At 45.3% G+C, this 25,955-nt stretch overlaps 1 protein-coding gene across 10 annotated transcripts in view; it reads left to right on the plus strand.

Annotated features, from left to right (window-relative positions):
• Positions 1-25,955, plus strand: part of LOC135557796 (1-phosphatidylinositol 4,5-bisphosphate phosphodiesterase beta-1-like) — a 232,148-nt gene that overhangs the window by 154,463 nt on the left and 51,730 nt on the right. For 6 of the 10 annotated variants that reach the window (XM_064991408.1, XM_064991412.1, XM_064991415.1 and 3 more), the window contains exons 13-32: positions 588-672; positions 3,509-3,680; positions 6,545-6,631; positions 7,509-7,579; positions 7,764-7,860; positions 8,101-8,185; positions 9,103-9,227; positions 10,445-10,599; positions 10,741-10,905; positions 11,252-11,351; positions 11,470-11,574; positions 11,719-11,834; positions 15,680-15,812; positions 16,729-16,782; positions 19,312-19,531; positions 24,368-24,536; positions 24,984-25,060; positions 25,234-25,323; positions 25,652-25,709; positions 25,840-25,926. In XM_064991408.1, the coding sequence (XP_064847480.1) occupies positions 588-672; positions 3,509-3,680; positions 6,545-6,631; positions 7,509-7,579; positions 7,764-7,860; positions 8,101-8,185; positions 9,103-9,227; positions 10,445-10,599; positions 10,741-10,905; positions 11,252-11,351; positions 11,470-11,574; positions 11,719-11,834; positions 15,680-15,812; positions 16,729-16,782; positions 19,312-19,531; positions 24,368-24,536; positions 24,984-25,060; positions 25,234-25,323; positions 25,652-25,709; positions 25,840-25,926 (2,251 nt within the window). Of the gene's footprint in view, positions 1-587; positions 673-3,508; positions 3,681-6,544; positions 6,632-7,508; positions 7,580-7,763; positions 7,861-8,100; positions 8,186-9,102; positions 9,228-10,444; positions 10,600-10,740; positions 10,906-11,251; positions 11,352-11,469; positions 11,575-11,718; positions 11,835-15,679; positions 15,813-16,728; positions 16,783-19,311; positions 19,532-24,367; positions 24,537-24,983; positions 25,061-25,233; positions 25,324-25,651; positions 25,710-25,839; positions 25,927-25,955 lie in introns of those variants that run through there. The other 4 variants (XM_064991409.1, XM_064991410.1, XM_064991418.1 and 1 more) reach the window with 4 other exon arrangements.

A 25,955-nucleotide genomic window follows, 5' to 3' on the forward strand; every position in this document is an offset into this window, starting at 1 on the left:
TTATGGTAGTGCAATGTGAGAATGGCCATGCTTGCCACTCTTATGTATTGCGCTAATTAGCTATATGCTAATGTTAGCCACTCTTAAAGTAGGGCATGAACTAATAGCTACATGCTAATACCAGAGACGGAAGAGGAGGAGCAGTTTTTTTCTTGTTCAATAAAAGTTAATGAACTACTCTGACCAGACCCAGCTGCTATAGGATTGGTGTCTATCTGAGACACACACAGTTAGTACACTGACAATTGTTTTCAATGGTAACAGGCCATTCATTTATCACCATCTTTGCTAACACCAGTCACTCTTAAGTCAATAGTGACTCACTACATGCTAGAGAACTATGAAGCCATTAGCTGGCTAGATGAAAATGTCGCGAAGGTGGCTTGGTGAGCCACATTTTCATGTTTAGTGACCTTGCCTGAGCTGAGACCTGGAGACTTGCGTTAGCTCCCCAAGGACACCCAGATTCAAATCCCAATCGGTCACACTAACGCTATCAACTTCAGTAGCAAATTGCTAAATACCAACATTAGGCCACTGTGAGGTGATTGTAATGGTTGTAACACTGTATGTGTGTTGCCTCCCAGGCCCAAGCAGCAGGCCAAGATGGCGGAGTACTGCAGGTCAATATTTGGAGACATGTTACTGACCGACCCTCTGGAGAAGTACCCTGTAAGACCCCTGCTTGCACATACACTCATGTTTACACACTGTCAAACACACAGTTCAACACACCTCTATGACATGGACCAGTGAGTGTGAGTGTCTCTCTACGCTCCCTCACCCCTGAGTGACCCTCTAAACAGCCTAAACTAAAACGACATGTTTACCTGTCTCTTTTGATCTCTCATTCCCTCTCTCTCTTTCTCGCTCTCCGCTGCCTCTCCCCTCTCTCTCTCAAGCTTTCTCTCGCCCTTCCTCTCTCTATTGCTCTTTATCCAAACCAACCCTTTGCATCTGTCTGCAATCACAACCACATGGTCCTCTCTCCCTACCAGTCAGCTATTGTGTGCTGTGTGTCTTTGTGTGTGCGTGCGTGTTGTGTTACGGAGTGATCTGTAGACTGTGCTGCTTTTCTTATCTCCTTCCAGCCAGTTGCCATGGCTACCAGTCAAAAGCTTGCATTGTCCCTTTGTGGAGGAACTTCTTGTCAGAGTCTATTCTGACTTAACAACAATCACACACACATATAAACACGCACAAATGCACTCATAAGCACACAGCAATGTTTTTTTAAAGGCTGTAAATGAGACTGAATGAACTGTGTTGCTGCCAGACAAGGCTCTGCTGATAGCCAGGTGTTGCAGTGGTAAGGTGTTGGGACTGCTGTTGGCCCTAACAGTGTGTGGGCACCGTTTGTCACCATTATAGTGCATTTCATCTATTGTTTAGTGTTGTGTTGTGTAGTGGGTTTGCTGGCATATATCAACAATTTTCTGTTGTTGCCAAATTCGCCGCTGAGTGTGATTGATATGGTATTTTTAGGACATGGCCATGGGGGACTAAAGATGGTTGTAATGAAATGATTGCTTCCGGAAAGTTGCTCACAGATCAATGACCCTCTGTTGCTCCTGTAGCTCATGGGGATGTGTTACACTTCCTCCTCAGCCTGAGGTGGCACCACTTGCACTGCAGAATTGTTCACTTCAGTGGCGCCAACTGGTTCGCCGCTTCTGCAAGGCAGAGGTCCTGGGTCTGAGCCTCGGTGTGAGCTGAATCAGGCGGAAGCAGTGCTGACGAAGCTAGAAGTGTGATGTTCTTTACAGTCCATTAAGCGGAAATGCTGAGCTGCTTTTTGGTGAGAAGTATCGTGCATGTGTATGGATCAAGATGTTCTCTTAGTTGAGGATGAAAGAGAACTGAAGACAAGTAGATATGGCAGATGCTCAGAAGTGTGATGCTGTTTAAAGCTGAGAAAGTTGGAAATTGTGTGTGTGTGTGTGTGTGTGTGTGTGTGTGTGTGTGTGTGTGTGTGTGTGTGTGTGTGTGTGTGTGTGTGTGTGTGTGTGTGTGTGCGTGCGTGCGTGCGTGCGTGCGTGCGTGCGTGCGTGCGTGCGTGTGTGTGATACGTGCCTGTGTGCAAGCGTTTACCTACTTGTATGAGCGATTGTGTGATGAAGCTCGGTGTCTTCTAACAGGCTAACTACGCTGCTCGCATAGCAAAATAAATGTACACATACAATTTTTTCAATCATTGTACCCACACTGCTCGTGCGGGCTGCGTGGCCAGGCGGGAAAATAGAAATTGGTTTTATTTGTGACCCTCAACGGGCTGCAAGTCCAGCCTCTCCCATCTCCTCATTGGTTTTTAGGAGCATATACCCACGTGGGTGATTGAAAGATGAACTGAGGTCCACACTCCAGTCAGTTGTAGTTATGCTGTAAAGTTGGTTGCCAACCGTCATATAAAGTCCAAAGAAGAATAAGAAGCCTGAAGGAAGGAGGAGAGATGACTAGAAATTAACTTGATTTACAGTTTTATCTGTGGATTAATTGTAGGAGTAGAGGACCTTGTGCATATCAGCTTGGTATTACAACCCAATGTTTAGCTAGCAACTGCAAGCTAGCTAGCTAAATTGCCATACATGTTTAATGCTTTTTGACATGTCCCCAAATGAATATAATTGTCTCAGAGTTTGTTTTGATATTTCAACCTGTGTGTCCTGATCCCTTCTGGTGTGGATGAACAAAATCAACATGCTTGTGATGGTGGACGCACGCAAGCGTCCGGTTTGGTCAGCATGTAGCACTCCTTTATCAATGGGTATCAGCAGTGTAATCCAACAGAACAGAAGGGCATCACATGAATAAACCAGTGCTGTGTCTACTCAAGTCTGCTCTCCAGAGAGAGAGAGTGTTGTAAGCATACACTCCCACTCTCCCCAAAGGAAACCCCATTCTGGGGCGTAGAAAGTGTTGAAGCTGTAAACTAAACAGTTGCTTGCCATCACAGCCTGTAAGAACCTTATTTCATTCAGGTCACTAAGAAGCCTTTCACACTATGACTGACCAACACCCTGTCATCATCACAAAACCAAGTTTGTTTTGATACTATTGCCTAATACACACGCCCAACAACATCATCATTAGTAGGAACCTTACTTGGTTGTTACTCTCAAGTAAAGAGTCTAACTCCCTCTCTCTCTCTCTCTACTATCCTTCTCTTCTCTCCCTCACACTCTCCTCCCTCCCTCGCTCTCTCTCCCCTCCTCTCTCCCTCCCTCCCGCCCCTCTCTCTCTCTCTCTCTCTCTCTCTCTCTCTCCTTCTATCCCTCTCTCTCTCTGTCTCTCCTCTCTCTCTCTCCTTCTATCCCTCTCTCTCTCTCTCTCTCCTTCTTTCCCGCTCTCTCTCTCTCTCCTTCTATCCCTATCTCTCGCTCTCTCCTTCTATCCCCCTCTCTCCTTCTATCCCTCTCTCTCTGTCTCTCCTCTCCTCTCTCCCCCCCCTTCTCTCTCTCTCCTTCTATCCCTCTCTCTCTCTGTCTCTCCTCTCTCTCTCTGTCTCTAGTTGGAGACAGGGGTGCCCCTGCCCAGTCCAATGGATCTGATGGGAAAGATTCTGGTGAAGAACAAGAAGAAACACATCAAGACATCGAGTACAAAGAAGAAACTGTCAGAACAGGCCTCCAATACCTACAGCGACTCATCTAGTGTGCATGAGCCATCTTCTCCCAGCGCAGGTATGGTTACAGTACACACACACACACACACACACACACACACACACACACACACACACACACACACACACACACACACACACACACACACACACACACACACACACACACACACACACACACACACACACACACACACACACACAGCAGCAGCAGAAACACAAATCCCTTGTCGGCCATTGACAGACAGAGGATGTTTATATTGGTGGGAGAATTGCTTGCCAATCATAAGTCCTACATCTTATAGTAAGAGCTGGCTGTAGTTGATCATTCATCACTTTCCTGGCCCTCTCCAACACTGAGCTGTGTTGTTGACTACTTCATATACTCATTCCAGTGGAGGCTGCTGAGGGGAGGATGGTAATAATAGCCGGAACAGAGCAAATAGAATGGCATCAAACACCTGGAAACCATTACAGCTAGTACCATGAGCTTATCCTCCCCAATGAAGGAGGCACCAACCTCCTGTGATTCATATCAACTCAGCAAAAAAAGAAACGTCCCTTTTTCAGGACCCTGTCTTTCAAAGACAATTCGTAAAAATCCAAATAACTTCACAGATCATTACTGTAAAGGGTTTAAACACTGTTTCCCATGCTTGTTCAATGAACCACAGACAATTAATGAACATGCACCTGTGGAACGGTCGTTAAGACACTAACAGCTTACAGACGGTAGGCAATTATGGTCACAGTTATGAAAACTTAGGACACTAAAGAGGCCTTTCTACTGACTCTGAAAAACACCAAAAGAAAGATGCCCAGGGTCCCTGCTCATCTGAGTGAACGTGCCTTAGGCATGCTGCAAGGAGGCATGAGGACTGCAGATGTGGCCAGGGCAATACATTGCGGTGTCTGTACTGTGAGACGCCTAAGACAGCGCTACAGGAAGACAGGATGGACAGCTGATCATCTTCGTAGTGGAAGACCACGTGTAACAATACCTGCACAGGATCGGTACATCCGAACATCACACCTGTGGGACAGGTACAGGATGGCAACAACAACTGCCTGAGTTACACCAGGAACGCACAATCACTCCATCAGTGCTCAGGCTGTCCGCAATGGGCTGAGAGAGGCTGGACTGAGGGCTTGTAGGCCTGTTGTAAGGCAGGTTCTCACCAGACATCACCGGCAACAACGTCGCCTATGGGCACAAACCCACCGGTGCTTGACCAGACAGGACTGGCAAAAAATGCTCTTCACTGACGAGTTGCGATTTTTTTCTCACCAGGGGTGATGGTCAGATTCATGGTTATCGTCAAAGGAATGAGCATTACACTGAGGCCTGTACTCTGGAGCGGGATCAATTTGGAGGTGGAGGGTCCATTGTCTGGGACGGTGTGTCACAGCATCATTGGACTGAGCTTGTTGTCATTGCAGGCAATCTCAACGCTGTGCGTTAAAGGGAAGACCTCCTCCCTCATGTGGTAACCTTCCTGCAGGCTCATCCTGACATGACCCTCCAGAATGACAATGCCACCAGCCATACTGCTCATTCTGTGCGTGATTTCCTGCAAGACAGGAATGTCAGTGGTCTGCCATGGCCAGCGAAGAGCCCAGATCTCAATCCCATTGAGCACTTCTGGGACCTGTTGGATCGGAGGGTGAGGGCTAGGGCCATTCCCCCCAGAAATGTCTGGGAACTTGCAGGTGCCTTGGTGGAAGAGTAGGGTAACATCTCACAGCAAGAACTGGCAAATCTGGTGCAGTCCATGAGGAGGAGATGCACTGCAGTACTTAATGCAGCTGGTGGCCACACCAGATACTGACTGTTACTTTTGAATGTTCAGGGACACATTATTCCATTTCTGTTAGTCACATGTCTGTAGAACTTGTTCAGTTTGTGTCTCAGTTGTTGAATCTTGTTATGTTCATACAAATATTTACGCATGTTAAGTTTGCTGAAAATAAACAGTGAGAGGACATTTCTTTATTTGCTGAGTTTACTGTGTGTGTGCGTGTGCGTGTGTGTGTGTGTGTGTATCCCTTCACACTCCTAGGGAAGAGATGAGATTGCATTTATAGAGGAGCTCAGGGGTGCCTTCTGAAGTGACAGATTAGGGTAAGGGTTAGGGGTTAGGGAAAATTGTATTTTGAATGGGACTGAATTGTGTGTCCACACAAGGTTAGTTGTACAAGACTGTGTGTATGTGTGTGCCTGCATGCTTCTGTGCATGAGTGTGTCTTTCTGTGCGTGAGTGTGTCTTTCTGTGCGTGTGTGCATTTGACAGGTTAAGTTTCATAGCTACCCGGGTGCCTCTGGTACAGCTATGCTTTACCAGAACAGGATAGGCAGGGAGGCAGGCAGCAGGATTGATGCTCTTAGCATTCCCCTTCACACAGAATCACCCTGCATCCATCAACAGCAGCCTACTGGGACTCCCAGCCATGTGCCACACTTGGGGCGGCAGGTAGCCTAGTGGTTAGAACGATGGTTCAGTAACCGAAAGGTTGCTAGATCAAATCCCTGAGCTGAGAAGGTAAATAATCTGTCGTTCTGCACCTGAACAAGGCAGTTAACCTACTGTTCCTAGGCTGTCATTGTAAATAACAGCTTCTTAATGGACTTGCCTCGTTAAATAAAGGTACACACTGCCCCCTGCTGGTAGTGTCACAGACACATTTCATCCTGCGCGACTTGCAGTCCATCATGATCTCTGAAGCAGTTCGTAGAGACTGGTGAAGGGAAATATCTGGGAACAGGCTCATTGTAATGGCAGGAATGGAAATGGATTCCTCTGTGTTTGACACTGTTCCATCCATTCCATTACAATGAGTCCATCCTCCGATTTAAAAGTGACACCAGCCTCCACTGCATCTACAGTATCACATAATGGTTATTGATTGTTTGCTGTCCACCAGGGTCGACCAACCTGGAGATGACCGAGTCCTCCCAGCCAATAGAAGTCGCTGGGCTCAGCCTCAGATCACAGGGAAGGAAGTCCATTGGTGAGCCATATGGGAAAGACTATAAGGACACAGCTACTCTTAAAACAACAAGCCACAACTGAAAACTGAACCTGACTCTAACCTCATTTTTATAAATTCTGAAGCAAAATATGGTTTGGGTGTCAGGTGTGTCTTTATAGCCTTTTCCAAGCCATATCCTTGGCCTGTACATGGAACTCTATTCCACATCAAGTAACTGATGCAAGCAGTAAAATTTGATTTAAAAAAACAGATATAAAATACACCTTATGGAACAGCAGGGACTGTGAAGAGTCTCACACACACAGGCATAGACACACGCCTGCACACACACATAACATACAGTACGTACTATACACACACGTACACATGGGTTTTGTGTTGTAGATATGTGGTAGTGGAGTAGAGGCCTAAAGGGAACACCCGTAATGTGTTATGAAATGTAATGTTTTAAATTGGATATAACTGCCTTAATTTTGCTGGACCCTAGGAAGAGTAGCTACTGCCTTGTAATGAATCAATGGGGATCCATAATACATACAAATACCCCATCAGACACTCCTCCTCCTTTACCTGGTCCTAGAACAACCCTTAGTAGCCCTAGTTCTAAAATCTAGTCACTTCCTTAGTTTCTTCCTTCCCTTATTCCCTTTCTCTAGCTCCTTCCCTTAATTCCTTTTCCTATACCCCCTATCCCTAGCTCCCTGCACCCTTTTCCCTAAGTGGCCCTACAGTAACCCCACTGAAAAGCTTGGTGGATCTATTTCCATATTGCTTCCTGCTCCATCCACCCCCTTCATAAGTCTAACCCTGGGGCTTTGCTCTCTGACCATACAGCATTCAGTCATCCTCAGCATGTAGTCTGAGAAGCTAACTTAAACCTGCGTTTGTCTTTCAGGCGAAGTTGAGGCAGAGAGTGACGATGAGGATGATGATGATGATGACTGTAAAAAGGGGTCCATGGATGAGGTACATCTTCATTCTTTCTCCTGCGCCATCAGGTCTCTTGTTACATGTATGGGGTTCTTAGGCTGCCCCCTAGTGGAGATTCAGAAACACACTTACTTTTCGGGCTATGTTTCAATAGTCAAACAAGGAGGAGAGGAGGATAGAGGAGGATTCTCTTTCTGACTGTTGTGTTTTCCTCCTCCAGGGTACAGCGGGCAGCGAGGCGTTTGCCACAGAGGAGATGTCCAACCTGGTCAGTTATGTCCAGCCAGTCAAATTTAACTCCTTCGAGGCCTCCAAAAGTAGGACCATCACTCGTGACCACAACTCAACACCTGTTTAGAGCACACTTAAATATTTACTGCAATTGTGAACCACATTTTTTGTCAGTTTGAATACACACCAACTCAAATGAGTTGTTCTGTTCTCACAGATGTACTGTTTAAAATTCAGCTGGATTTTAAAGCAATAAAAGAATCAATCCCAAAAGTTATGCAATTTTTTAAATGAATATATCAATCAATCAATTACTGTTGTTCCAGAGATCAATCGGAGCTATCAGATGTCATCGTTTGTGGAGACCAAAGCCTTGGAGCAGCTCACTAAGTCACCTGTGGAGTTTGTTGAGTATCCTTCCCACTCTGCGTGGAATATTTACTTCAAATGTCTCTTCAAATTTGTCCATGTGTTGAAACTGTTTCGAGTGAAAAAGTACTTGTAAATCACCTGGTTAAGTCCAGGAGCCTCATTTATCAAAAGGTTAGTATTTTTTAATTTTGAACTTGATGGGAAAGGTTGTGTACACGCGCAAATCACAGACCATGTGTACGCTCAACTTCTAGTGGTGACAACTGACTGGGGTATTCCAGCTACACAACAAATATTAGGCTACTATTTATCCATTACTCATTCACTAGCCAAATATGCTCAACAGTAAATAGACTTGTAGCCCATGTCAGTATGGGTAGACTACAATATTACTGTTCAATAGGAGCTGGACATAGTAACCTGTTAAAGGAGGCAATCATGCATTGATAAACAAAATATTGAACAACAATTCATATTTTGCAGAGAATTGCAGGCTGTAGGCAGCATTTACTTTTATATCGTTCAATAGACAATCAATCAATCTTACAGAATGCGCTGGCAGTGTTTAGTACTCACTATAGGCGGCATGCATTTTTAGTTTTAAAAAAGTAGCTGAAAAAGATAAAACATTCTGCCCCCTTTTCCTCTCCCTCTCTTCCTGTGCAGAAATGTGATCAAACTGTCATGGCCCAGTTCCAACATCTTCAAATCATACTGCAAACGACAGTGTTTTTGTTCCCATAAAAGGTGATGGAGTGCATATTGCAGGCTGGATTGTAACACTCGTTCACGAGCTTAGAAATATAGTATGGCTCTGATCTACCAATGAAAACACACATATGTGTTCTTGTGCACCCAAATCCTAGAATCTCCATGTACACCAACATTTTGTGAGAAATGAATGTATGGTTGATAATGAGGCCCAAGGTGTCCTGTCCTTAACAGAGCATGTTCAGGTATAACAAGCTGCAGCTGAGTCGTATCTACCCTAAAGGCACCAGAGTAGACTCCTCCAACTATAACCCTCAGCTCTTCTGGAATGCAGGTTGTCAACTGGTGGCCCTGAACTTCCAGACCATCGGTAAGAACTACATCAACACACACACACACTATTTTATTAAGGTGATATATATCTCTCAGAGCTGTTTACATCATTGAACCTGAGTATGGGAAGGGCTGTGTGTACCTCTGTATCTTTCTAACACCTCTCTCCTTCTCATCTCCCTCTCTCTTTCCCGCTCCCTCCCTCCCTCCCTCCATCCCTCCGTCAATCCATTCCGCGCTCTCTCTCTCTCCCACCTTCTCTCTCTCCCTCCCCATCTCTTTCCCCTCCCTCTCTTCCTCCCTCCATCTGTATCTATCTCCCCTCCATCTCTATCACCCCCCTTTCTCTTTCCTTCACTGTAAGGTCTACACCTGTTGTATTCGGCGCATGTGTCTAACAAAATTTTATTTCATTTGTGTCTCTCTCCCTTCATCTCTCTCTCCCCTCACTCTCTCTTCTCTCTCGCCTCTCCTTCTTCATCCCCCTATCTCCCCCTCTTTCTATGTCTTTCACTCTCCCTCTCCTTTTCCCCCATTTTCTCACTCACTCCCTCTGTATCTATATCCCTCTCTCCCTCTCTTTCTCCCTCTCTTTCTCCCTCTCTCCCTTTACCTGTCTTTCTCCCTCTCTCTCCCTCTCTTTCTCCCTCTCTTTCTCTCTCTCTCTCTCTCCCTCTCTTTCTCTCTCTCTCTCCCTCTCTCTCCCTCTCTTTCTCCCTCTCTCCCTCTCTTTCTCCCCCTCTCTCTCCCTCTCTCTCTCTTTCTCCCTCTCTCTCTCTCCCTCTCTTTCTCCCTCTCTCCCTTTACCTTTCTTTCTCCCTCTCTCTCTCTCTCTTTCTCCATCTCTCCCTCTCTTTCTCCCTCTCTCTCTCCCTCTCTTTCTCCCTCTCTCTCTCTCTCTCTCTCTCTCTCTCTCTCTCCCTCTCTTTCTCCCTCTCTCTCTCCCTCTCTCTCTCCCTCTCTTTCTCCCTCTCTCTCTCTCCCTCTCTTTCTCCCTCTCTTTCTCCCTCTCTCTCCCTCTCTCTCTCCCTCTCTCCCTATCTTTCTCCCTCTCTCTCCCTCACTTTCTTTCTTTCTCTCTCTCTCTCTCTCTCTCTCTCTCCCTCTCTCTCTCCCTCTCTCTCTCCCTCTCTTTCTCCCTCTCTTTCTCCCTCTCTCCCTTTACCTTTTTTCTCCCTCCCTCTGTATATTTATCTCTCTCTCTCCCCCCCCTCCCTCACTCTCTCTCTCTCTCTCTCTCTCTCTCTCCTTCAGACCTGTCCATGATGTTGAACCTGGGTATGTATGAGTACAATGGAAAGTGTGGTTACAGGCTGAAACCAGAGTTCATGAGACGACCAGACAAACACTTTGATCCCTTCGCTGAGAGCACTGTGGACGGCATCGTAGCCAACACATTGTCTGTTAAGGTGTGTATCTGTGTGTGTGGGTGCGTGTGTGTGTGTGTGCATGCTTGCGTACATGTGTATTAGTATGTGTGCGCGTGTGTGTGTATGTGTGCACGGACATTACAATGCTCACACTTAATATCTTCATCTATCTCTCTCCAGATCATCTCAGGCCAGTTCCTGACTGATAAGAAGGTGGGGACGTATGTGGAGATAGACATGTTTGGTCTGCCGGTGGACACCAGAAGGAAGGGCTTTAAGACCAAGACGTCTCAGGGCAACGCTGTCAACCCTGTCTGGGAGGAGGAGGCCTTTGTCCTCAAGAAGGTAAACCACAATGTAGCGCCGACTGTTATGGGATTTGTAGTTCTTTAAGATCACCGAAGGTAATTCTGTCAACATTATCTGGGAGGAGGAGACCTTGATCTTCAAGAATGCACACCTATAGATGTATATAATGTTCTATTGAATTATGTGTGTAAATTACTGTTTAAAACATCATAGAGCAAAGTGTTATGGGATTTGTAGTTCTTAATAATAAAAACATCCAGACCTCCCAGGGTAATCTGTCAACATTATCTAGGAGGAGGAGGCTGTCGTTATCATAGTGTCTCCTTTCTTACATGGGTGCGTGTGTGTTTGTGTGTGTGTTTGTGTGTCTGTCATTCCGCAGGTGGTACTGCCCACTCTGGCCTCGATGAGGATATCTGTGTTTGAAGATGGAGGGAAGTTCATTGGCCATCGCATCATTCCTGTGAATGCCATTCGCCCAGGTGAGGCTTACAGCCTGTTCGCCTGACTGACTACCATTCTGGTCTATTGTACTGCTAGAGTGATACTGTGTAAGCAGTCCTTGAACTTCTGATCACGACCCATGTGTGTGTGTTCCAGGTTATCACTACATTGGTCTGAGGAATGAGAAGAACCAGGCTCTGACCCTCCCTGCTCTGTTTGTCTATGTAGAGGTCAAGGACTATGTCCCTGATACATTTGCAGGTACAGTGGTTGACATACCTTACAGAATACTGGTATATACAGTAACTAACCATAGAGTTCTAACCATGCTGATGTTTCCACGGGCTTACAGAACATCATCTATGATACATTCTGTCCCCTCCCTCACTCTGATCTCTTTCTCAGATGTCATCGAGGCATTGTCCAATCCCATCCGTTACGTCAACCTGATGGAGCAGAGAGCTAATCAACTGGCAGCTCTCACTTTGGAGGAGGGGGCAGAGGAGGAGGACAGCAGAGAGGTGTGTGTGTGTTTTTGTATTAGTATTTGTGTGTGTTTGTGTGTGTGTGTGCTTGCGTGCGTGTGTGATCCCCACACTAATCGACCTGTAACAGATCAATGAGCATCTCCCAGTAGTCCTCTCTTTAGGTTAGAGCTATTGACCAGGGGTTAGGAACTGAGGCCTGTCGCTTTGTGAAGAGATGATTGGGTTAGAGCTATTGACCAGGGGTTAGGAACTGAGGCCTGTCGCTTTGTGAAGAGATGATTGGGTTAGAGCTATTGACCAGGGGTTAGGAACTGAGGCCTGTCGCTTTGTGAAGAGATGATTGGGTTAGAGCTATTGACCAGGGGTTAGGAACTGAGGCCTGTCGCTTTGTGAAGAGATGATTGGAAGGAATTGCGTGGTGAGGGTTATGAGGTGAGGGACGGTGGATGGGTTGAGCTTATTACCCACAGGGACAGTTAATGGAGAGCTTGTACATGCCGACACCATGGCAACGGTCGCCTAGTGAGTTAGTTGGCATCCACTGGAGGTTCAGAGACAGAGGGAGATTAAACCAAATCATGAAAAAACAAAAAGAGTATTTTTTGACACATTGGAAAGAATTAACAAAAAAACAGCACAAACTAGAATGCTATTTGGCCCTAAACAGAGAGTACACAGTGGCAGAATACCTGACCACTGTGACTGACCCAAACTTAAGGAAAGCTTTGACTATGTACAGACTCAGTGAGCATAGCCTTGCTATTGAGAAAGGCCGTCGTAGGCAGACATGGCTCTCAAGAGAAGACAGGCTATGTGCACACTGCCCACAAAATGAGGTGGAAACTGAGCTGCTCTTCCTAACCTCCTGCCAAATGTATGACCATATTAGAGACACATATTTCCCTCAGATAACACAGATTCACAAAGAATTCAAAAACAAACCCGATTTTGATAAACTCCCATATCTACTGGGTGAAATACAACAGTGTGCCATCACAGCAGCAATATTTGTGACCTGTTGCCACAAGAAAAGGGCAGCTAAGTGAAGAACAAACACCATTGTAAATACAACCCATATTTATGTTTGTTTATTTTCCCTTTTGTACAATAACCATTTGCACAATATATATATACACAATATGACATTTGAAATGTCTTTATTCTTATGGAACTTCTGTTAGTGTAATGTTTACTGTTCATTTTTTAATTGTTTATTTCTCTTTTATTTATGATCTACTTCAGTTGCTTTGGCAACGTTAACATGTTTCCCATGCCAATAAAGCCCCTTGAATTGAATTGATTAGATAGAAGAGGAGAGCAGAGGAAAACAGAACCAGTTCAGGGAGGGACGTCTCAGTAGCAGGTGGTTTATTGGAATAATATTTGAAAGAAATACGCGCCAAGTACTACAACAAGTCAAGGTTGAAGAGAACCTAGAGAGAACATTGGGAGAACGTTGGGAGAACCTAGAGGAAACGTTTGGAGAAAGTAGTAGAGAGCGTTAGGAGACCTTTGAGACCACGTAAGAACGTTGGCTAAATGTTAGTGAAACGTTAGAGAGTGTGGTCAGTGTGACTATGATCTGAGCCATGCTGAGAGTGGGGTACCACAGCTATGTCTACAAGGTTTCAAACAGGCTGCAGGTATGCTCTGTGTGTGTGGTGTGTTGATTGTGGTGTCGTAAATTTGACGTACAGTAGCTTGTTTGTAACAGAGTCATGGAATCGTATGGTTCGACTCTCATCTCATTGCATAGGCGGCAAAAACATTGATCAAAACCATGTATGTGTTGGATTGTAATGTGACATACAGTTGAAGTTGGAAGTTTACATACACTTAGGTTGGAGTCATTAAAACTCATTGTTCAACCACTCCACAAATGTCTTGTTAACAAACTATAGTTTTGGCAAGTCGGTTAGGACATCTACTTTGTACATGACACAAGTAATTTTTTCAACAATAGTTGACAGACAGAATATTTCACTTATAATTCACTGTATCACAATTCCAGTGGGTCAGAAGTTTACATACACTAAGTTGACTGTGCCTTTAATAATTCCAGAAAATGATGCCATGGCTTTAGAAGCTTCTGATTGGCTAATTGACATCAATTAGAGGTGTACCTGTGGATGTATTTCAAGGCCTGCATTCAAACTCAGTGCCTTTTTGCTTGACATCATGTGAAAATCAAAAGAAATCAGCCAAGACCTCAGAAATTTGTAGACCACCACAAGTCTGGTTCATCCTTGGGAGCAATTTCCAAATGCTTGAAGGTACCACATTCATCTGTACAAACAATAGTGCGCAAGTATAAACACCATGGGACCATGCATCATACTGCTCAGGACGAAGCCCCTTTCCGTCTCCTAGAGATGAACGTACTTTGGTGCGAAAAGTGCAAATCAATCCCAGAACAACATCAAAGGACCTTGTGAAGATGCTGGAGAAAACAGGTACAAAAGTATCTATATCCACAGTTAAACAAGTCCTATATCGACATAACCTAAAAGGCCGCTCAGCAAGGAAGAAGCCACTGCTCCAAAACCGCCATAAAAAAGCCAGACTACGGTTTGCAACTCCACATGGGGACAAATATTGTACTTTTTGGATAAATGTCCTCTGGTATGATGAAACAAAAATAGAACAGTTTGGCCATAATGACCATCGTTATGTTTGGAGGAAAAAGGGGGAAGCTTGCAAGCCGAAGAACACCATCCCAACCATGTCAGGGTTTTCGCAGCTGGTCATTCGAGGCAAGTGCAGGAGAGCAGAGACAGGTGATCAGGCGACTTTATTTGCCAAGAGCAACAACAGACTGGCGCAATACAATAAACACAAAACAAAACAATTCCACACAGACATGGGGGGAACAGAGGAATATATACAGTATATGCAGTGTGATTAGGGATTGTAAACTGGGTGTGCGGGGAACAAGACAAAACAAATAGAACAATGAAAAAAATGGAGCGTCGATGGCTCGAAGACCGGTGACGTCGACCGCTTGAACGCCACCCGAACAAGGAGAAGAGCCGACTTCGGAGGATGACAATGGGGGTGGCAGCACCTCGTGACAACGGGGGTGGCAGCATCATGTGTGGGGGTGCTTTGCTGCAGGAGGGACTGGTGCACATCACAAAATAGATGGCATCATGAGGAAGGAAAATGATGTGTATATATTGAAGCAACATCTCAAGACATTAGTCAGGAAGTTAAAGCTTGGTCGCAAATGGGTCTTCCAAATGGACAATGACCCCAAGCGTACTTCCAATGTTGTGGCAAAATGGCTTAAGGACAACAAAGTCAAGGTATTGGAGTGGCCATCACAAAGCCCTGCCTTCCAATCCTATAGAAGATTTGTGGGCAGAACTGAAAGAGTGTGCGAGTAAGGAGGCCTACAAACCTGACTCAGTTACACCAGCTCTGTCAGGAGGAATGGGCCAAAAGTCACCCAACTTATTGTGGGAAGCTTGTGGAAGGCTACCCAAAATGTTTGACCCAAGTTAAACAATTTCAAGGCAATGCTACCAAATACTAACTGAGTGTATATAAACTTCTGAACCACTGGGAATGTGATGAAATAAATAAAATCTGAAATAAATCATTATCTTGGCTATTATTTTGACATTTCACATTCTTAAAATTAAGTGGCGATCCTAACTGACCTAAAACAGGGAATTTTTACTAGGATTAAATGTCAGGAATTGTGAAACTTCCGACTTCAGCTGTACAGCACATTGGGCAGACGCTGACACTCTAGTCAGATGATGTGATAAGTCAATGTGACCAGTACTGTGTGGACCTGATAAAGTGCTTTGAGGCTCAGTAAAAAATGCCTCATAAAGGCACCTTATCAATTGTGCTGTCAATGTATTTGATAGGTGGAGGCGGCTGGTGATGACCCAATGGAGCCTGACCCCCGGGTGACCTTGCCAGCAGAGAACGGGGTCAGCCACGCCCCCATCATCTCCTCCAAACCCCCCAGCCTGGTCAGCCACCAGCCACAGCCCACAGGTAGAGGTCAACTCTCCACTTGAACTTACAGTAATAATAATAATAATAATTTATTAAACTTCTATTGCGCTTTTCATAATAGAAATCTCAAAGCGCTTCATGAGGGAAAAACAAACAAACAAACACTGCATGACCAAAAGAATGTGGACATCTGCTCGTCGAACATCTCATTCCAAAATCATGGGCATTAATATGGAGTTGGTCCCCCTTTGCTGTGAAAACAGCCTTCACTCTTCTGGGAAGGCTTTCCACTTGATGTTGGAACATTGCTGCGTGGACTTGCTTCCATTCAACAAGGAGCATTAGTGAGGTTGGGCACTGATGTTAAGCGATTAGACCTGGCTCGCAGCTGGTGTTGCAATTAATTCCAAAGTTGTTTGATGGGGTTGAGATCAGGGCTCTGTGCAGGCCAGTCATGTTTTTCCAAACCAATCTCGACAAATCATTTCTGTATCGACCACCACTCCAGTTGATCTTAGGCTTGTGTGGGGCTGCTTTGCCATGGAAAGCCATTTCATGAAGCTCCCGAGGAACAGTTCTTGTGCTGAGGTTGCTTCCAGTGGCGGTTTGGAACTCTGCAGTGATTATTGTAACCAAGGACAGATGATTTTTAAGCGATACGGGCTTCAGCACTCGGCGGTTCCGTTCTGTGAGCTTGTGTGGCCTACCACTTCGTGGCTAAGCCATTGTTGCTCCTAGACATTTCCACTTCACAATAACAGCACTTACAGTTGACCAGCTGAGGCAGGGCATATTTTTTGCCATGTTTTTTTGCCATGTAGTTTATCATGACTGTGACTCCGAAACGGCAACCAGTTAACTTACATTTGGCATCCCACAACACATTTACCACCCACTTGGGTTGCCAGATACAACCTGCCAAAACCCGCACTAACAGGTCTATATTGTTCATCAGGTTCAGTGAAAATTGCAGTGAAGACTGAGGACGTCATTCAGAGTGTTCTCACAGGTAAGACTAGAGTAATCAAATCAAATGTATTTATATAGCCCTTCTTACATCAGCTGATATCTCAAAGTGCTATACAGAAACCCAGCCTAAAACCCCAAACAGCAAGCAAGGTGTAGAAGCACGGTGGCTAGGAAAAACTCCCTAGAAAGGCCTAAACCGAGGAAGAAACCTAGAGAGGAAACAGGCTATGAGGGGTGGCCAGTCCTCTTCTGGCTGTGCGGGGTGGAGATTATAACAGAACATGGCCAAGATGTTCAAATGTTCATAAATTACCAGCATGGTCAAATAATAATAATCACAGTAGTTGTTGAGGGTGCAACAAGTCAGCACCTCAGGAGTAAATGTCAGTTGGCTTTTCATAGCCGATCATTAAGAGTATCTCTACCGCTCCTGCTGTCTCTAGAGAGTTGAAAACAGCAGGTTTGGGACAGGTAGCACGTCCGGTGAACAGGTCAGGGTTCGATAGCTGCAGGCAGAACAGTTGAAACTGGAGCAGCAGCACGGCCAGGTGGACTGGGGACAGCAAGGAGTCATCATGCCAGGTAGTCCTGAGGCATGGTCCTAGGTCTCAGGTCCTCCAAGAGAGAGAAAGAAAGAGAAAAAGAGAGAATTAGAGAGAGCATACTTAAATTCACACAGGACACCGGATAAGACAGGAGAAGTACTCCAGATATAACAAACTGACCCTAGCCCCCCGACACATAAACTACTGCAGCATAAATACTGGAGGCTGAGACAGGAGGGGTCGGGAGACACTGTTGCCCCATCTGATGATACCCCCGGACAGGGCCAAACAGAAAGGATATAACCTCACCCACTTTTCCAAAGCACAGCCCCCACACCACTAGAGGGATATCTTCAACCAACAACTTACCATCCTGAGACCAGGCCGAGTACAGCCCACAAAGATCTCCGCCACGGCACAACCCAAGGGGGGGCACCAACCCAGACAGGAAGATCAGTGACTCAACCCACTCAAGCGATGCACCCCTCCTAGGGACGGCAAGGAAGAGCACCAGTAAGCCAGTGACTCAGCCCCTGTAATAGAGTTAGAGGCACAGAATCCCAGTGGAGAGAGGGGAACCGGCCAGGCAGAGACAGCAAGGGCGGTTCGTTGCTCCAGAGCCTTTCCGTTCACCTTCACACTCCTGGGCCAGACTACACTCAATCATATGATCTACTGAAGAGATGAGTCTTCAGTAAAGACTTAAAGGTTGAGACCGAGTCTGCGTCTCTCACATGGGTAGGCAGACCATTCCATAAAATTGGAGCTCTATATGAGAAAGCCCTGCCTCCAGCTGTTTGCTTAGAAATTCTAGGGACAATTAGGAAGCCTGCATCTTGTGACCGTAGCGTACGTGTAGGTATGTACGGCAGGACCAAATCGGAAAGATAGGTAGGAGCAAGCCCATGTAATGCTTTGTAGGTTAGCAGTACAACCTTGAAATCAGCCCTTGCCTTAACAGGAAGCCAGTGTAGGGAGGCTAGCACTGGAGTAATATGATCAAATATTTTGGTTCTAGTCAGGATTCTAGCAGCCGTATTTAGCACTACCTGAAGTTTATTTAGTGCTTTATCTGGGTAGCCGGAAAGTAGAACATTGCATTAGTCTAACCTAGAAGTAACAAAAGCATGGATTAATTTTTCAGCATCATTTTTGGACAGAAAGTTTCTGATTTTTGCAATGTTATGTAGATGGAAAGAAGCTGTCTTTGAAACCTTCTTGATATGTTCGTCAAAAGAGAGATCAGTGTCCAGAGTAACACCGAGGTCCTTCACAGTTTAATTTGAGATGACTGTATAACCATCAAGATTAATTGTCAGATTCAACAGAAGATATCTTTGTTTCTTGGGACCTAGAACAAGCATCTCCGTTTTGTCCGAGTTTAAAAGTAGAATGTTTGCAGCCATCCACTTCCTTATGTCTAAAACACAGGCTTCTAGCGAGGGCAATTTTGGGGCTTCACCATGTTTCATTGAAATGTACAGCTGTGTGTCATCCGCATAGCAGTGAAAGTTAACATTATGTTTTCGAATGACATCCCCAAGAGGTAAAATATATAGTGAAAACAATAGTGGTCCTAAAACGGAACCTTGAGGAGCACCGAAATTTACAGTTGATTTGTCAGGGGACAAACCATTCACAGAGACAAACGGATATCTTTCCGAGAGGCCAGAACTTGTCCGTGTAGACCAATTAAGTAAGACTCAGTAACAAGCTAAGTGAACATGTCAATTCAGAGTGCTCTCACATGTAAGACTAGAGTATGACTCAGTAACAAGCTAGGTGAACATGTGTGGTCATTTGTACTGGCATTACACCAATCTGAAAGATCACAGAATTGTGCACCCTGTATGTAAAGAAACAAAAACTGACAGGAAGAAAGGCATTGATCAAACCACTTTTCTCTCTCTCTCTCTCTCTCTCTCTCTCTCTCTCTCTCTCTCTCTCTCTCTCTCTCTCTCTCTCTCTCTCTCTCTCTCTCTCTCTCTCTCTCTCTCTCTTCTTTCCATCCCTCCTTCCTCCAGAGATGGAGGCCCAGACAGTAGAGGAGTTGAAGCAGCAGAAGGGCTTTGTGAGGGAGCAGAGGAAGCAGTATAAAGAGATGAAGGAGTTGGTAAGGAAACACCACCGTAAGACAAGCGAGCTGATCAAGGAGCACACGGCCAGGGCTGCAGAGCTGCAGAACCAGCACCAGCGCAGGACCTCCGCGCTGCAGAAGAGCCACAAACGTGATGGTAAGAAAAGGTAGGTAGACCTGCTCTTCTTCTCCTCTTAGTCCTCCTCCGCTACTCTTCTTCTCCTCCTCTTAGTCCTCCTCCGCTACTCTTCTTCTCCTCCTTTTAGTCCTCCTCCGCTACTCTTCTTCTCCTCCTCTTAGTCCTCCTCCGCTACTCTTCTTCTCCTCCTCTTAGTCCTCCTCCGCTACTCTTCTCCTCCTCTTAGTCCTCCTCCCTGCTCTTCTTCTCATCCTCTTAGTCCTCCTCCCTGCTCTTCTTCTCCTCCTTTTTGTCCTCCTCCCTGCCCTTCTTTCTGTATCCCTCTATTCCTCTCACCAGTGGCGATTTTAGGATATAAATCTTGGTAGGCAAAACCAAAAAATAATCCATGCCAGCAAAGCTACTACACAACACAACACTAAACAATAGATGTATTGCACTATAACGGTGACAAACGGTGCCCACAAACTCTCCCAACAGAAGTCCCAACACCTTACCACTGCTACGCCTTGTCTGCCAGCGAAACAATTCATTCAGCCTAATTTATTGCCTTTAAAAAATATATAGCTGATATGGTTGACTTGCTTAAACAAATGTGGTTTTTAATGACTATTGAGATGTACAAACTATGGCATAAGGGGACGATAAGTGGGTAAGAGGCAATCTGTCATTTCGATTAAGACATTAATAAGCGAGCTAGGACTCAGAAGATGGACTGTTCTTACAGTATTCTCCCTGTACACCAAGTCAAAACCATAGGATAAATAAAGGGGGCATATACGCAGACAATGAAAGCTCTTGCAATATTCGATGATGACATTTTTCTAAAACAGGCAATAGGATACATTTACACCAGCGACGTTCCCTGAAGGCCCATCCGCGGCCCGCTAGCTGCCTAGAGCATATCGGACTGTTAGCTGAAGAGGACCATCAGCTAATTTCTTGAGCAACAATACGTATTTTGCTTTGGACCCTTTTACTGCCTACACTGATCCCTGCCAATCCAACATGACTAGCCTGCCGACGTAACCGTCCGAGGGGGCAACAAACAACAGACTTCTTCCACCGCGACGTCCCCCCTAAGTCCCTTCTACTAGCCTGCTAGCCCCGACCCGCTAGCTGTCTGAATCGCCATGTCTCCAGCTCGCCTAGCCTCCCACTGGTCCCCATGATCACTCAGCTACGCATGTCTCTCCCTAATGTCAATATGTCTTGTCCATTACTGTTTTGGTTAGTGATTATTGTCTTATTTCACTGTAGAGCCTCCAGCCCTGCTCAATATGCCTTAGCTAGCCCGTTTGTTTCACCTCCCACACATGTGGTGACCTCACCTGGTCTAAACAATGTCTCCAGAGACAAAACCTCTCTCATAAGCACACAATGCCTAGGTTTACCTCCACTGTATTCACATCCTACCATACCCTTGTCTGTACATTATGCCTTGAATCTATTCTTCCGTGCCCAGAAACCTGCTCCTTTTACTCTCTGTTCTGAATGCACTAGACAACCAGTTCTTATAGCCTTTAGCTGTACCCTTATCCTACTCCTCCTCTGTTTCTCTGGTGATGTAAAGGTTCATACAGGCCCTGCAGTGCCCAGCATCACTCCCATTCCCCAGGCACTCTCATTTGTTGACTTCAGTAAACGTAAAAGCCTTGGTTTCATGCATGTTAACATTAGAAGCCTCCTCCCCATTTTTGTTTTATTCGCTGCCTCAGCACACTCTGCCAACCCGGATGTCCTAGCCGTGTCCAGTGACTCGGTCTATAAAAAAATGGTCAGATGAAGCAGATGCTAAACTTCAGGACTGATTTGCTATCACAGACTGGAACATGTTCCGGGATTCTTCCGATGACATTGAGGAATACACCACATCAGTCACTGGCTTTATCAATAAGTGCATTGAGGACGTTGTCCCCACAGTGACTGTACGTACATACCCCAATCAGAAGCCATGGATTACAAGCAACTTTCACACTGAGCTAAAGGGTAGAGCTGCCGCTTTCAAGGTTCGGGACTCTAACCCGGAAGCTTACAAGAAATCCCGCGATGCCCTGCGACGAACCATCAAACAGGCAGAGCGTCAATACAGGGCTAAGATTGAATCATACTACACCGGCTCTTACGCTCATCGGATGTGACAGGGCTTGCAAACTATTGCAGACTACAAAGGGAAGCACAGCCGCGAGCTTCCCAGTGACACGAGCCTACCAGACGAGCTAAATCACCTCTATGCTTGCTTCGAGGTAAGCAACACTGAAGCATGCATGAGAGCATCTGCTGTTCTGGATGACTGTGTGATCACGCTCTCCGTAGCCGACATGAGTAAGACCTTTAAACAGGTCAACATACACAAGGCTGCGGGGACAGACGGATTACCAGGACGTGTGCTGCGGGCATGTGCTGACCAACTGGCAGGTGTCTTCACTGACATTTTCATCATGTCCCTGATCGAGTCTGTAATACCAGCATGCTTCAAGCAGACCACCATAGTCCCTGTGCCCTGATCACCGACAACGACGAGACAGCCTTTAGGTAGGACGTCAGAGACTTGGCCGGGTGGTAACAAAATAACAACCCATCCCTCAACGTAACCAAGACTAAGGAGATGATTGTGGACTACAGGAAAAGGAGCACCAAGCATGTCCCCATTCTCATCGACGGGGCTGTAGTGGAGCAGGTTGAGAGCTTCAAATTCCTTGGTGTCCACATTAACAACAAACTAGATTGGTCCAAACACACCAAGACAGTCGTGAAGAGGGCACTACAAAGCCTATTCCCCCTCAGGAAACTAAAATGATTTGGCATGGGTCCTGAGATCCTCAAACGGTTTTACAGCTGTAACATTGAGAGCATCCTGACCGGTTGCATCACTGCCTGGTACGGCAATTGCTCAGCCTCCGACCGCAAGGCACTTCAGAGGGTAGTGCGTACGGCCCAGTACATCGCTGGGGCAAAGCTGCCTGCCATCCAGGACCTCTACACCAGGCGGTGTCAGAGGAAGGCCCTAAAAATTGTCAAAGACCCCAGCCACCCCAGTCATAGACTGTTCTCTCTACTACTGCATGGCAAGCGGTACCGGAGTTCAAAGTCTAGGACAAAAAGACTTCTCAACAGTTTTTACCCCCAAGCCAAAAGACTCCTGAACAGGTAACCAAATGGTTACCCGCACTATTTGCATTGTGTGCCCCCAACCCCTCTTTTACGCTGCAGCTACTCTCTGTTTATCTTATATGCATAGTCACTTTAACTATACATTCATGTACATACTACCTAAGTGGCCCAAACCAACCAGTGCTCCCACACATTGGCTATTCGGGCTGTCTGCATTGTGTCCCACCCCCCACCAACCCATCTTTTTACGCTTCTGCTACTCTCTGTTCATCATATATGCATAGTCACTTTAACGATACCTACATGTACATACTACCTCAATAAACCTGACTAACAGGTGTCTGTATATAGCCTTGCTACTCTTTTTTCAAATGCCTTTTTACTGTTGTTTTATTTCTTTACTTACACACACACACACACACACACACACACACACACACACACCTTTTTTTTGCACCATTGGTTAAAGCCTGTAAGTAAGCATTTCATTGTAAGGTCTACACCTGTTGTATTCGGCGCATGTGACAAATAAACTTTGATTTGATTTGTCTGAATCCTGGCTTAGGAAGGCCACCAAAAATCCTGACGTTTCCATCCCTAACTATAACATTTTCCGAGAAGATAGAACTGCCAAAGTGGGCAGAGTTGCAATCCTCTACATTTGTTTATTCCATGTGTAACTCTGTACTGTTGTTTGTGTCCCACCTTTTTGCTTTATCTTGGCCAGTTAGCAGTTGTAAATGAGAACTTGTTCTCAACTGGCCTACCTGGTTAAATGGCCTACCTGGTTAAAGGTGAAATAAAATTTTAAAAATACCTAAATGGACTCACCTTGTTGTGCTGTGCTCACTTGAACAGGAAGGCTGCACGGCGGTCCTTTGTGTGAAAATTTTGTCATCAAAGTCTGGCATTCTCTGGATTTATGGTGCTTTCAAGACAACTGGAAACTCAAAAAAAATCATGGTTGAGTCAAGATGACATCAGTGATCTTCAGGTCGGAGCTCTAGAAAGAGGCCCAAGGTCCCGAGTTGGATGACCGTTCAAAACGTATTTTCCCAGTCAGAGCTAGTTTTTTCCCGAGTTCCCAGTTGTCTTGAACTCACTGAAGTCAGATTTCCCAGAGTTCCCAGTTGTTTTGAGCTCGGCAGAAGTCATACTGGATTGACAACATGGCCAATGTGGAATGTTTATCCTTTTATGCTTGGTAAAGTGACCCTTAAACCCAGACTTGGAACCACACACCCATTCCACTGAATAGCAGGCTGGTGATTGCTTTTCCTTCCAAATCTCTCATTGTTGAATTTGTGATTTCCAGCTTGTTGTGTAATGTTTATGTCCAATGGCCGATGAGTACCGATATGTTTTATCTATAATTTCTCCTAATTTAAAAAGGATTTGCCAGTAGACTGTCGACTTGATTCATGATGATGACTGCTAGCTTGCTAGATAAGATTTTGAAAGTATGATGCTGATTGGACATAAGTCCAATCAAAGCTACTGTAGATATAACGTGATTAGACATAATTTTATCTGTGGCCAATGACCTTGGACCTTCTTAGATGGGCACTTCTAATGTAACTCTATGGCAGCACCCAAGGGACTTGAATTTTCTAGCTCTACCCTTAGATTTGGCGGTGACGTAGTGTCCCCATGAGTGACAGAACACTGAGCCAATCACGGTGTAACTATAGAACATTACCGAATCACGGCACAACTAAAGAACATTACCAACCCCTACGTGTGTGTTTAGCAGGTCGGAGCAGTCCCTGTCGACCCTGGAGCAGGAGCTGTGTGTGTTGGACCAGGAGTCCAGTCAGAGACTGTCTGAGCTGAAGGAGAAGCAGCAACAACAGCTACTCACACTGAGACAGGAGCAGTATTACAGTGAGAAGTACCAGAAGAAAGAACACAACAAAATGGTACATGCACACACGCACGCACACACGCACACACACACACGCACACACACACACGCACACACACACACACACACACCTAACCATATCCTCAACCAGAGTTATACTAGAGACCAGCGTACCTAACTACATACAGTATATGTATTATTTGTGTTGAATCGGCATTAACCCTCAACTCAGTATAACGAGGGCTTTATGGCCAAAATCACCCTGTTGTGCTGACCTTAGATCAGTGACTGAGTGTAGTACCTGATCTGTGTACAGTTTGTGTGGATGAGGTGTCAGAGTTTATCCATGATGAATAGAACCATACTGACAGACCAATTATATTCTCCAATGTCAACAGATAAGTCATACCTGAGTTAAACGGAAAGCATGAGTCAGCTATCATATGCTACGAGGCAGACAAACTGTAGGATAACCAGTGTCCTTTTTCCTGCGGATCTCTAGCTGTTGGAGAAGTTGACAGCCATAGCCGAGGAGTGTCAGAGTGCCCAGCTGAAGAAGATCAGAGACATCTGTGACAAGTAGAAAAGTGCACACACACACGCAAACACACACACACACAAACAAAAGCACATACACAATCAAAAACATACACACATATACACACAGAAACAAATACACACACACAAAAGAAGCTCATGTATGCATGTATTTCATGGGCCATTTGTTTCACTATCCTCCTATTACTCCACAGGGAAAAGAAAGACGTGAAGAAGAAGATGGACAAGAAAAGACAGGAGAAGATTAATGAAGCAAAGGCCAACAACAAGAACGTGACAGAGGAGTAAGTACATGGGGTTGGGGAAGAGACCTCCTAATACATAAGTGTTGATGCTTCTTAAGGCCACCAGATGGCGATGAAGATTCATGCCTGACTGACTGATCGAGCTAATGATCACGACAGGACCAATTTAATACAAATATTCTGTAATTTTTTATAGAAAGACTTAATTCTTGTAAGTGTCATAGGTCATCAGGCAGACCTACCAACTTTTATATGGCCCTTTGAGCTAGATTGGAACCAGAAACATCAGGATTGTTGACTGTTGAAGTAAAGGTTCCATTTGAGGAATCTTAGAGAGGTTAGAGCTGACATCTGTATATGTTTACAGAGAGAAGTTGGAAATCAACAGGTCATTTGTCAATGAGGTGGTGCAGTATATCAAACGGGTAAGTGTGTGTGTTTTTTTTTGTGTGTGTGTGTGTGTGTGTGTGTGTGTGTGTGTCCATGCCAGCGTGTGGATTTTTTTGTGTTTGTTATGTGGCTACACCTTACTCTCGCCTACCTCTGTCTGTGTAGTTGGAGGATGCTCAGAGTAAGAGAATGGAGAGACTACTTGAGAAGCACAAGGACATCAGACAGCAGATTGTGGATGAGAAACCTAAGGTATGGACACATTTACCCTCAAATACAGA

The sequence above is a fragment of the Oncorhynchus masou genome, chromosome 16 (assembly GCF_036934945.1).
Source record: "Oncorhynchus masou masou isolate Uvic2021 chromosome 16, UVic_Omas_1.1, whole genome shotgun sequence".
Lineage (NCBI taxonomy): Eukaryota > Metazoa > Chordata > Actinopteri > Salmoniformes > Salmonidae > Oncorhynchus > Oncorhynchus masou.